The 12,495-nt window shown below is 46.9% G+C and overlaps 1 protein-coding gene across 2 annotated transcripts in view; it reads left to right on the top strand.

Moving 5' to 3' along the window:
- Positions 1–23: 23 nt before the first annotated feature.
- DLG5 (discs large MAGUK scaffold protein 5) overlaps positions 24–12,495 on the top strand; it is a 120,359-nt gene continuing 107,887 nt past the window's right edge. For both annotated transcript variants that reach the window (XM_040242325.1, XM_040242326.1), the window contains exon 1: positions 24–353. In XM_040242325.1, the coding sequence (XP_040098259.1) occupies positions 50–353 (304 nt within the window). In that variant the 5' untranslated portion in view covers positions 24–49. The remainder of the gene's footprint in view (positions 354–12,495) is intronic.

Genomic DNA, 12,495 nt, shown 5'->3' on the forward strand with positions numbered 1-12,495 from the left:
CGGGGAGCCCGGGAGCCGTCCGGCCGGGCGGGGCGGGGCGGCCGCCAGCATGGAGCCCCAGCGCCGGGAGCTGCTCGCCCAGTGTCAGCAGAGCCTGGCCCAGGCCATGACGGAGGTGGAGGCCGTGCTCGGGCTGCTCGAGGCCGCGGGAGCGCTGAGCCCCGGCGAGCGGCGGCAGCTGGACGAGGAGGCGGGAGGCGCCAAGGCCGAGCTGCTGCTCAAGCTGCTGCTGGCCAAGGAGCGGGACCACTCCCACGACCTGCGCGCGGCGCTGGAGAAGACGCAGCCTCACCTGCTGCCCATCCTCTACCTGAGCGGCGCCGTCGGGCCGCCGCAGCCCGCCGAGGGCGCCGGTGAGTGGCAGACCCCTCTGCCCGGCCCCTCGCATCCGCCTTCCGCAACTCCTCTCTCCGGTTCTCCGAGAGGGGAGGTCGCGAGGGCCATTCACCTAGCTGGCGCTGGCCGCGGGGAAAATTTGCTTTCCTTCAGCCCGCCGGGGGAGGGGCTGATGCCTGGACCCCCCCCCCCCCCGCCCCGCCACCGCCCCCCGCTTCCCACCTCATGCAATCCCGCCCTTGCTGTGAACAATGCCCGGCACTGTAGGCCTTCATTCTTCAGGTGCTGCGGCACGCAGCGGGGTCCACTAGAGACCACCGGGTCCAGCCTGCGGGGCGACCTCGGAGGTATGTCTAGTCAGTCCCTTTTCTAAGACTCTTCATCCACCAGTCCTTTGAGAACCTCTGCTAGCCTTCAATTAATGTTAAGGTCTAAAAGAATAGAACCCGGACCAGGGCTGGTACTCCTGAATTTTGGTCCCTGGCACCCGGTTTCAGGACCACTCGTGCCTTTTCACTTTCTGATTTTCTTAGCTCCCTCTGCTCTGAGCTCAAGTCTGTTTTGCTCGGCGAGACTTGTGGTTGATTATGCACAATGCCTGCTAGGTTTCTTTGGAAACTGTGGGCCGGGAAAAGTTGGGGGGAGTTGCATTGCACCATGGGAAAATCTTAGTAGTAGCTGCTGGGGCTCGGTTCTTTCCCTGAGGGTGCGCTAGCTGTTTGAGGAGGGAAGGCTGGTGGCTGGTACCCTTGGATGGTGGGTGATGAATCCTTGAGTATTCCTGTGTATGTGTGTGTGTGTGGAGGGGGGTATTACTGGGAGTTGGTGACAACTGGTAGGCTTGTCGTAGCCTGTTTGGGGATTGTGGAAAGCCAGGCTTTTAGACAGGGAAGCTGAGGAAATCATAGCTCTGAGGAAGGAAGAGCCAGCAATTGTTGGGCACCTACTGTTGTGACAGGCACTCTGCTTTGTCACGTTTAATTGTTACCACTCTGTGAGCTATGATTCCTACTTTGCCAGAGAGAAAACTCCAGCTTGGAGTGGTTAAGTCGCTCAAAGTATTGGGCAGCAGGAGTTTCCAATTATGACCCATTGTTTTATTTAACCCCTTTGGAGCCAGGAAGCAGCAAGTGCCACCTTTTCTATGTCTTGTCTTTGTTTTAAAAGTGAATGGAGAGCGCTGACAAGCTGCCTGTAACAGCTTGTAGGCCACAGGCTGATGAGACCCGTTTATTTGGCTGTTAAAAGCCTGACTTATTAAGGAGATGATTTTATAAGCTGTTCCTGGTAACAGCTCCGTTGGATATTGGCCATCTCAACGACTTTTTGTAGTGAAGGCAGCTGACGTACAGAGACTGAACTGCTGGCTACACAGCAGATCGTTTCATTGGTGGCTCTTCTGTCTCCACTGTCGGTTTCTGACTCTAGCATTTTCGTCTCTCAAATCTGCATTGTCCCCCAATTATGATCATTTATGCTGGTCAACCTCGTCCTCTCCTGGGATGATGGTTTGGAAGATGTTAAGAAGAGCTGTTGGATGTGGCTATGAGGATAATAAGGTCAGAGGGAAATCTCTTTGGGCTAACTTTTTATTCTTTTCTTTTTTTTAAAATTAATTTTTTTTATTGGAGTGCAATGTTGTAGTAGTTTCTGCTGTTAGTTTCTCACTTTACTAAGTGAGTCAGCTAAAGGTATATCCTATAGCCCCTCTTTTGTACATTTCCTTCCCATTTAGGTCACCACAAAGCATTGTGTAGAATTCCCTGTGTTACACAGTAGGTTCTCCAGTTATTTACCTATTTTATACATAGTATCTTTTGAATTGCCTTGCTGTCTGTCTAGCTCTCTCTCTGTGTTTGAAGGAAGAAATTGATCAAGGAAGCTGGAAGCTGGTGGAAGTTAGAATGCAGACTCAAGTTCTGGGTGGGATGTGTTGAATCCGTGCTAGCTTTAATCTCTGGAATAGATGAATTGTCATTAATTAAGTCCCTCTCTTTTCCATGCCTGGTGGATAAGGTGGGGCTTCTCTGAGCTGAAGTTCTGGAAGCTGGTCTGACTTCTAAGGAAAGAATGAAATAAAGTTTAGGTTTTATTCTCAAGGGCAGCTTTTCAGACCCTAGTTTTAACACAGTGTAGAGCTGTGTAGCTTTTCAAGAGAAAGTTGTTCATTTTGGTTTGGTTATTGTTCGCTAAGTCATGTCCGACTCTTGTGACCCCATGGACTGTAACCCACCAGGCTCCCCTGTCCATGGGATTTCCCGGGCAAGAATATTGGAGTGGGTTGCCATTTCCTTCTCCAGGTGATCTTCCCGACTCAGGGATCAACCTGGGACTCCTGCATTGCAGGCGGTCTCTTTACTGACTGAGCCACGAGGGAAGCCCAATTTTAGTTAATAGTTTAGAAAAAAATAGGATGGCATTTGACCTGGTAAGATGCCATGTAGAGCTTTTGGGGATGAGGGATGACATGGTGTAACATAAACCGCAGAGCCTTGGGATCTTTGTAAAGGATGAATTACTGTGCAGTGATTTTTCCAGCATATTTTCTTGCAACCAGGGAGCCCCTCGTATGGTACAAAGCTCAGTGCCTAAAAGGACTGCTCAGGTTGAAGGGATAGAAGCACCGGTTTCATCCCTGAGGAGCCAAAGCCAGGGAGGCTCAGCCCTGTGTCCTGGTCTTTGCTCTCCCAACAGGTTCCACTTTGCACACGGGTGCACAGCGCTGCCTGTCAGTCAGCCTTAGTGCAGGGCTCTTGTGGGAGCTCCAGGGAGGAACCTGTTGGCTTCCCAAGGACCCACAGCCTCAAGGGGAGGCGCCCTTGTCACTGTTTGTCCATCCAAGGTGCTGCCATCACCCAGTTAAGGGCTCCCTTGGTGGATTCCACATCCCATGTGGACCCCTGGCCTGGAATGCCCATCCCCTGGCTAGCACTTGTGTGCTGTGGGACTTTGTTGTGCTGCAGGGAAATGATATCTGACAGCTCCCCCACGTGGGGTCTGGAACTGGGGGAAACTGGCCTAGGTGGCACTGGGCAGGTAAGCAAATCAAACTTATCTATTCTGCTCATGCTCAATTAGAGAGAGCCTGGACATTTATAATCTACCACACTTAGGCCTGGAGTTTGAAGGTGACTAAGAAACCACAGTGTGGTTTTATTCTGGGGGCAAGGGGGACTTCTGTAACGGAATTGACCGTACATTACTATTGAGCATTTTCTATCCTACGGCACACTTTAATATCTCACTGAATCCTGTGGCAGCCAGTGGCGTGAGTGGCGCCTTTTCTGTGGATGCAGGGTTCCGGGCCTGTCTGTGATATCTGAGGACAGACTGGAAGTCGCAGGGCAGAAGGGAGCTGGAGTCAGGCTGAGTGCAGTGCTCCAGATTCCATGTCCTTGGTGGTTTTTCCTGTTACCTGGGTAGGCCCTCCCATTACAGCTTCAAGCCATTTCCTGCATTGGGAGATCTGTCCAATTTTGTAGCTTTCCCTTGTCCCAGTACATGAATGTTTAAAAAAGGAGTAGGTACCTCTGTCCTGCTGGTGGTAGAGAGAGGAGAGAACTGTTCTCTTCTGACTGGCTCAGGTCTCTAGCTTTTCCCGCAGTTGTACCAGGATCAGGTTTGTTCACTTGGAACCCATGAGGTCCTTTGTTTTTTCTCTTTGATTCATTTGCCGACATCTGGGTTTTCTCTCTTGAAGCTCCTCAACCACCTGGCCCTGGGCCTCAGGGTCCTCGTCTGTGAGTTGGGGCTGCATGGCCTGCCTCAACTACTGGGAGGCAAAATGTGATTGAGGAGGATTGAAGTGTCTGGTCCTGCGCTTGGTGCAGACAGGGCCAGGGTGCGCAGGATGTAATTCCAGCCTGCCGCTCGCTGCCTGGGTGGGGGAATGGGACACTGAGAAGAGGGACGTTATGAGACAGATCAACTGAGCGATAGAAATACCACGGGGCTGGATGGTAACGAATCTGCCTGCCAGTGCGAGAGACGCAGGTTTGATCCCTGGGCCAGAAAGATCCCCTGGAGTAGGAAGTGGCAGCCTGCTCCAGAATTCTTTCCTGGAAGTTTCCATGGACAGAGGATCCTCGTGGGCTCCAGTCTCTGGGGTCGCAAAGAGTCAGACGCAACTGAGCACGCACATCATCATCATCCTAACTCTGTCTGCCACATGCTCTCCCCATTCATCCACCTCCGGTGGCTCTAGTTACCATCTACACGTGGAGGGCTCCCCAGACTATTTTCCCAGCAGGCCTCTCAAGTGGTGCAAAAGTGGCAGAACATGGTGACTGCTGGCTGCCCTCCCTCCTGTGCGTCCTGAGCCGAACGTCTCCTCTCGTGCCCTCTGTGCCTCCTCTTTAGTTTCCTGGTGAGCTGACTGACTTGGCTTCGCTAGAATTAAGAGGATGGAGACAGTAGTGTTTGCTGAAGAAGCCAAGGAAGGCTCCGAGGAGGGGTTGTGGCTTGAGCACGGTGTTGAAGGGGTTCTCTGAGCGTGCAGAGAGGAAGGAGGAAGTTTTGGGTGGGAGAAACAAGAGCAGAGACCATGAGAGGAGCAGTATGTTTTCAGGTTGTAGAAATTAGACCAGCCTGAGTGAGCAGGGCTTTGGCATTGGCTCTAGATGGGTGGGGATGCAGAGATGATCGGAAGGACCATGATGCTAGCGCGGAGCGAGGGGTTTATATACCACTTGGAGTTTAGGCTTTGTACACTTGTCAGAAATTAAAGCTGAAGGAGTTTTCTAAAAAGGAATAACCCTGCCAGGCGTTTATAGTAGAAGGAGTGCAGTTGGCTGCTGATTGTCAGGTGTGGATTATCTATTACTCATTAGAGGTTATCTGGACCTTTTATTGGCAGGCAGATTCCTCACCCTTGAGCCACCAGGGAAGCCCTCGTTTGGTTATTTTAATTGTATTAAGAGGAAGTGGTAGAAGAACTTGAAAGTATGATTGAAATGAGATTTCTAACAGAAAGGCAGTTATTATTTATCCCTCTTTGTATTAGATCAGGTACCTATGATCGCAGGCAACAGAAACTTAGCTCAAACTATATTAGACAGGAAAGAGGGATTGATTGTATAATATTCCAGAACCTTGGAATGGATTGGGGTAAATGGCCTTTGGGTGATTGATCCTGAATGCCATGGGCTTTTTCTATTAATGTCATCTTGGAACATGACCTCAGGCCCCTCTTGGCTTCATCTTCACAGGCTCTGACCAGAGAATAAAGGGAGCTGAATCCACTAAACCAGGCAGAAAAACCTCATGGAAGGATTCTGATTGGCTTAACTATGGTCACATGTCCATGTGAGATCCAGTCTCTGTGGCTAGGGCTAGGGCTAGAGGATTGGCCCAACCAATAGGGTAGCCTGATGGGATGCTGTGATTGTCAGCTTGTACCAGTACCGTGTGGTTCTTTAGAGTGGGAAGAAGCAATTCTCAAGAGCAGAAAGGATGTTGTGCAGGTAGAGCATCGGGTGAACGTCTACTACATGTGGTCTCATCTTCATATGATGGTGCAGTTTGGTGTGGGGTGGTGGGAGAGGTGGTCAGATTTCACTAGGTTTTAGACTTGAAGCTTTTTAAAAAAATTTTATTTATTTTAATTGGAGGCTAATTACTTTACAGTATTGTAGTGGTTTTGCCATACATTGACATGAATCCGCCACGGGTGTACACGTGTTCCCCATCCTGAACCCCACCTCCCACCTCCCTCCCCATCCCACCCCTCTGGGTCATCCCAGTGCACCAGCCCCGAGCACCCTGTCTCATGCATCGAACCTGGACTGGCGATTCTTTTCACATATGATAATATACGTTTCAATGCCATTCTCCCAAATCATCCCACCCTCGCCCTCTCCCACAGAGTCCAAAGACTGTTCTATACATCTGTGTCTCTTTTGCTATCTCACATACAGGTTTATTGTTACAGTCTTTCTAAATTCTATATATATGCGTTAGTATACTGTATTGGTGTTTTTCTTTCTGGCTTACTTCACTCTCTATAATTGGCTCCAGTTTCATCCACCTCATTAGAACTGATTCAAATGCATTCTTTTTAATGGCTGAGTAATATTCCGTTGTGTATATGTACCACAGCTTTTGACTTGAAGCTTTTTCATTCTCCTCTTTCACTTTCATCAAGAGGCTTTTCAGTTCCTCTTCATTTTCTGCCATAAGGGTATATTGATATTTCTCCCAGCAATGTTGATTCCAGCGTGTGCTTTATCCAGCCTGGCATTTCACATGATGTACTCTGCATATAAGTTAAATAAAGCAGGGTGACAATATACAGCCTTGATATACTCCTTTTCCAATTTGAAACTGGTCTGTTGTGTTCCATGTTCAGTTCTAACTGTTGCTTCTTGAACTGCATGCAGATTTCTCAGGAGCCAGGTAAGATGGTCTGGTATTCCCATCTCTTGAAGAATTTTCCACAGTTTGTTGTGATTCACACAGTCAAAGGCTTTGGCGTAGTCCTGAAGCAGAAGTAGATGTTTTTATGGAATTCTCTTGCTTTTTTTTTTGAGGATCCAATGGATGTTGGCAATTTGATCTCTGGTTCATCTGCCTTTTCTAAGTCCAGCTTGAACATCTGGAAGTTCTCGGTTCACGTACTGTTGAAGCCTCATTTGGAGAATTTTGAGCATTACTTTGCTAGCTTGTGAGATAAGTGCAATTGTGCAGTAGTTTGAATATTCTTTGGCATTGCCTCTCTTTGGGATTGGAATGAAAACTGACCTTTTCCAGTCCTGTGTCCACTACTGAGTTTTCCAAATTTGCTGGCATATTGAGTGCAGCACTTTCACAGCATCATCTTTTAGGATTTGAAATAGGTCAACTGGACTTTAAGATTTTAAGCAAGACAGTTAGCCTTACTGAACGCATCTCCCTCTCTGTTGTTGTTCAGTTACTCAGTTGTGTCTGATTCTGTGACCCCAGAGGCTGCAGCACGCCAGGCTTCACTGTGCTTTGCCATCTCCCAGAGTTTGCTGAAATTCATGTCCACTGAGTCGGTGATGCCACAGAACCATCTTGTTCTTTGTCATCCCCTTCTCCTCCTGCCTTCAATCTTTTCCAGCATCAGGGTCTTTTCCAAGGAGTCAGTTCTTCGCATCAGGTGGCCAAGTATTGGAGTTTCAGCTTTAGCATCAGTCCTTCCAATGAATATTCAGGATTGATTTCCTTTAGTATTGACTGATTTGATCTCCTCTCTCTCTACAGAATATTTTAAAAAATAACTACTTCACTGTGCTATTTGACAATCCATGGTAGGAAAAAAGGAGCATCTATTACTGTGGTGGGCAATGAAGCCTGGAACCAGCCTTAGAACCAGAAGCTTGGGATTCTCCTGGTGTATCTGAGGGTTATATGAGAACTCCTTATAAACTCCTTATAAATAGATGCCAGGGTTGTTTTTACTGTGGCTGTGGGTCACCAAGAGTAGAATGTAACCTCCGTGAGCCAAATTTGCTGTTGTATTCCCAATGCCTAGAATAGAGCCTGGCCCAGGATGGGTATTCAGTAAATTTCTTTTGCATGGATAACTATTCAGCTGGTGTGGCGAATGAGTGGTGTGTCCCTGTGAAGTCCAGATCCTCTTCAGAAATAGGTGCAGATTCCTAGATGGTGACTTCACAGTGACAGAAGGCTGTGAAAGTGCAAGAAGGCCAGGGTGAGTTCCAGATGCACACACGGACATCCCCTCCCACAGTATGTCTGTGGTGGAAGCAGATGGTGTGACTTTGGTGTTGGAAGTCCCCAAGTCACCCCTCAGGTACCAGCACTGTGGGACTGGCTTCCAGGAGTCCTGTGGAGCAACCCTATTACCTGTTGCAGGACTGGAGCACCCTTCCCCCTCTGCACTTAGAATTTGAATGTCAGCTTGGTGTCCTCGAAAGAGTTTTGGGTGAGAATCTGCTCCTAACTGTGCAACATCTTGACCTTTGATGAGCCTCTTAACTATCCAGGGCTTGTTTTTTTTTCCAGTGAAAAGCTAGATGAGGTAAAGTTGGAAGAAGTTCAGGACTGCCTCGGTCCTCTAGGGCAGCAGTCCCCAACCTTTCTGGCACCAGGGACTGATTTCGTGGAAGACAGCTTTTCCATGGGATGGGGAGGGGATGGTTTTGGGATGATTCAAGCAGATTACATTCGTTGTGCACTTAATTTCTAATCTGATGCCACCGCTGATCTGACAGGAGGTGCTGGTCCACCGCCCAGAGGCTGGGGACCTCTGCTGCAGGGTTCTCAGAACTTGCAAGGTGGCATTAGGTCCAAGGAAACTTGGTGATGGGGTTGGATTAGACTTCTGAGACTTTTTCTAGCTCTGTACCACGCTCACTGTTTTTTGATTTAGCATTAGTGTTAGTGATTTTTGTACTCTGGCTTTCTATTTCCTGAAAAACTAAGCAGTGTAGGAGAAGTATTTTGTCTTCGTTTTTTTGGTCCACCTCATTCCAACCACTGGAGAAGGCAATGGCACCCCACTCCAGTACTCTTGCCTGGAAAATCCCATGGACAGAGGAGCCTGGTAGGCTGCAGTCCATGGGGTGGCTAAGTCGGACACGACCGAGTGACTTCACTTTCACTTTTTGCTTTCATGCATTAAAGAAGGAAATGGCAACCCACTCCAGTGTTCTTGCCTGGAGGATCCCAGGGGCAGAAGAGCCTGGTGGGCTGCCGTCTATGGGGTTGCACAGAGTCGGACACAACTGAAGTGACTTCGCAGCAGAGGCAGCATTCCAACCACCATCATGAGGGGGCTCTTTATTTCCTATATCTTGGGAAGATGTGAGCCACGCAGATAGTGGGCATAGAGCAAGAGGGCTGAGCTGCCTGTCGTCCTGTGCAGTAGGGAGGCTGAACGTGTTCAGAAAATAATTTTAAATGGGGTTGAGAAAAAAGAAAAAAATGGAAAAAAAGAAATGGGATTGAGTTGGGGAGATACTGTTTTTTTTTTTTCTTTTTTTCCACCTTTTTCCCTGGGGCAGATTGCGTATCTCTGAATTGTGTGTGTCTATTGATCTGTTTGAGACAGAGTTCCATGAAAGTGCTACAGAAATATTTTAAATTAAACAGATACTTTGAGTGTTCCATGTTTGCCATCCAATTCTGAACCCTTGGTGGGTAATTGTGGGGTGACTGTTGACCTTGATGTTTCATTTCACGCTAAGGGTCATAATCCATTTGCTTTGTACTTTTTTTTTAATACTGTGGTGAAATACACATCAGTTCAGTTCAGTTCAGTCGCTCAGTCATGTCCGACTCTCTGCAACCCAATGAATCGCAGCACGCCAGGCCTCCCTGTTCATCACCATCTCCCGGAGTTCACTCAGACTCATGTCCATTGAGTCCGTGATGCCATCCAGCCATCTCATCCTCGGTCGTCCCTTTCTCCTCCTGCCCCCAATCCCTCCCAGCATCAGAGTCTTTTCTGATGAGTCAACTGTTACATTTACCATTTGAAACATTTTTTGCTATTTTTTGCATTATGGCAAAATATCTGTAACATTAAAATAATTATCTTGTTCACTGTTAAGTGTCCATTTCAGTGCTATTAAGTACATTCGCATTGTGCAACCATCCCCACCATCCATCTCTAGAACTTTTTTCATCTTACAAAACTGAAACTCTATCAATTAAATAATAACTCTCCATTCTCCCCTCCCCCCAGCCTCTAGCAACCACCATTCTATTATCCTTTCTGTCTCTGAATTTAACTGTTCTAGGTATCTCATAGAAATGGAGTCCTAGAGTATTCATCGTTTTGTGACTGGCTTGTTTTCACTTAGCATCATGTCTTCATGGGTCATCCATGTCAGAATTTCCATTTAATTTTTAAATATTTAAAGAACACATAATATAAAATTTACCATCTTAACCATTTTAAATGTGCAGTTCAGAAGTGCTAAGTGTATTCTTATTGTTGAGTAAGAGATTTCTGGAACTTTGACATCTTGCGAAACTAAAACTGTATCCATTAAACAATAACTCCTCCTTCCTCCTTCCCCCACCTCTGGGAATCACCCTTCTACTTGGTTTCTGTGAATTTGATTCCTTTAGCTAGCTTGGGTAAGTGGAATCATACAGTATTTGTCTCTTTGTGACTGGGTTATTTCACTTAGGGTAATATCCTCAACGTTCACCCATGTTGTAACATGTGACAGAATTTCCTTCCTTTTTAAAGACTGAATAATATTCCATTTCATGTATATACCACATTCTGTGTATCTATTCATCTGCCAATGGACTCTTGGGTTCCTTTCACCTCTTGTGACTAAAACTGCTCTGAACATTCGTGCACAAATACCTCTTTGAGGCCCTACTTTCAGTTCTTTTGGTTATATATCCAGGAGTGGACTTATGGTTGATGTGATAATTCTGTGTTAATCCTTTAAGGAATTTCCATACTGTTTGCTTTGAGTTTTAATTAAAGGAATTCCTACTGTCTACAGCAGCTTGACTCAGGGCTGAGTGTCCTGCCTGGAGTCCCAGTTTATGTTTTATTATTTTCTAAAAATTGTGTAATTTTTCCCCCCCAGACTCATTTTGGAAAGTCTCGAGACATTCCTTTTGGACTTTAAATATTTTAGTAGTCATCTGTGACTCTTTTGAGGACAGGAGTTGTAGACCATAGAATCCCAGCAGCACTCATATCTGGCCAGAAGATGTTCACACATTTCCTTCATGTTTGCAGTGCTAATATCTCCATCCCCAGAGGCCTAGAAGTATGTTAGTTATTTCTGCTTTGTAGACACTTGCTCTTTATCCCATTCAGGGTTAGTTTGGTTATATAGACTTGAATCCAGGGTAATTGGCTGTTAAGATTTTTCTTTAGAAAAACCTAGATCAGCATTTCCCACAAAAACGTCTTCTAAAGAGTAGTTTGGTGGGATGTCAGGGGTGGTATTTGTAAAAGGGTCCTGTGGTTAGGTACATTTGAGCAGTGGTGTTTTGAGAAGGTCATGCAGGCTTCCTAAGTGGGAGCCTCTCAAGCCACCAGTAAGCCCGTCTTGGGACTTCACTGGAGTGGGTTCACTGTGCAGTGTTTCCCAAACTGATTTGACCACAAAGCCCTTTTTCATTGAGCATCTTGCAACATAAGTGTTCTGAGAAGTGCTCTCTTGGGAAACTTTAGCATTAGTGTAGGGAGTTGGAACATCAATGTATACCATCGTTTTTTGAACTTTCTCACAACTCTTTCATTCAAGGAACCAAAAACCTTAAATTCTGATACCAGCTGAAATGGGCATATGATTCTGGGGCTATTGGATTTTTTTTTTTTTTTTTTTGCTACGTTGCTGATTCTGACGTGTAGTGGATTCTGGGACCAGTAGATTTTTAGGGAAGAGTGTGTGATCCTGCCTAAGTAAGAAGTATGACCTCTCTGGGCCTTCATTTCCCTAATGTAGCTCAATAAGAATGGTCTCGTTAATGATGATTATTGTTTGAGATGGTTAAACCTCTTGTCGTCTTCTCTAAGACTGAACTTTGGTCCATAGTTGGGGTTTCTGAGGGGAACCTTGGAAGGATTTGTAGAGACCTGTCCTGGTGGTTTGGTGACTGTGGGTTCAGGATTGGTTAACTGTTGTGCGAATCTTTCTGAGCCCTGGGGAGTTGTTGGGCTGGAGATTTGGAAGATGGCCTGGAGAATGATGTTACTTCTGAAAAGATGGGTGATACAGCTGAATGACCCAGGTGGCTTGAGCATCACTGATGGGTTTGGAGCCCAGGAGTAAGGCCACAAAGAGCTGAGTGTCATGAGCCCAAACTTGGGGAACCCCCACAAGTTTAAATCTTGGGTCTTCCATCTTAGGCTATGTGATTTTAACAAATCGCTTGACCTTTATGGGTTTTCTTTTTCCTTATCTGTCAAAGGACTAATATTCTCCTCGTAGGGCTTTGGTGAGGATCTAGGAGATTTATGTGAAGTGAGGGCAAGCTATTGCTGCTGCTTCTGCTCTAGGAGGTACCTGCCCTTGAGTGGAGAGGCAATCCCCTAACTGTCCTTGGAATCAGGAAGTGTGACAGGGTACAGAGAGATGCTCAAGGGAGGGTGGAGAGTGTGCCATGGACCTGGAAGTTCACATTCCTGGGGCTGCTCAGAACACACCTTCACAGTGCTTTGGTCCTGGGGTCTGCAGTTAAGGAGGGCATTGCCAT

The sequence above is a fragment of the Oryx dammah genome, unplaced genomic scaffold (genome assembly GCF_014754425.2).
Source record: "Oryx dammah isolate SB20612 unplaced genomic scaffold, SCBI_Odam_1.1 HiC_scaffold_6, whole genome shotgun sequence".
Taxonomy (NCBI): Eukaryota; Metazoa; Chordata; class Mammalia; order Artiodactyla; family Bovidae; genus Oryx; species Oryx dammah.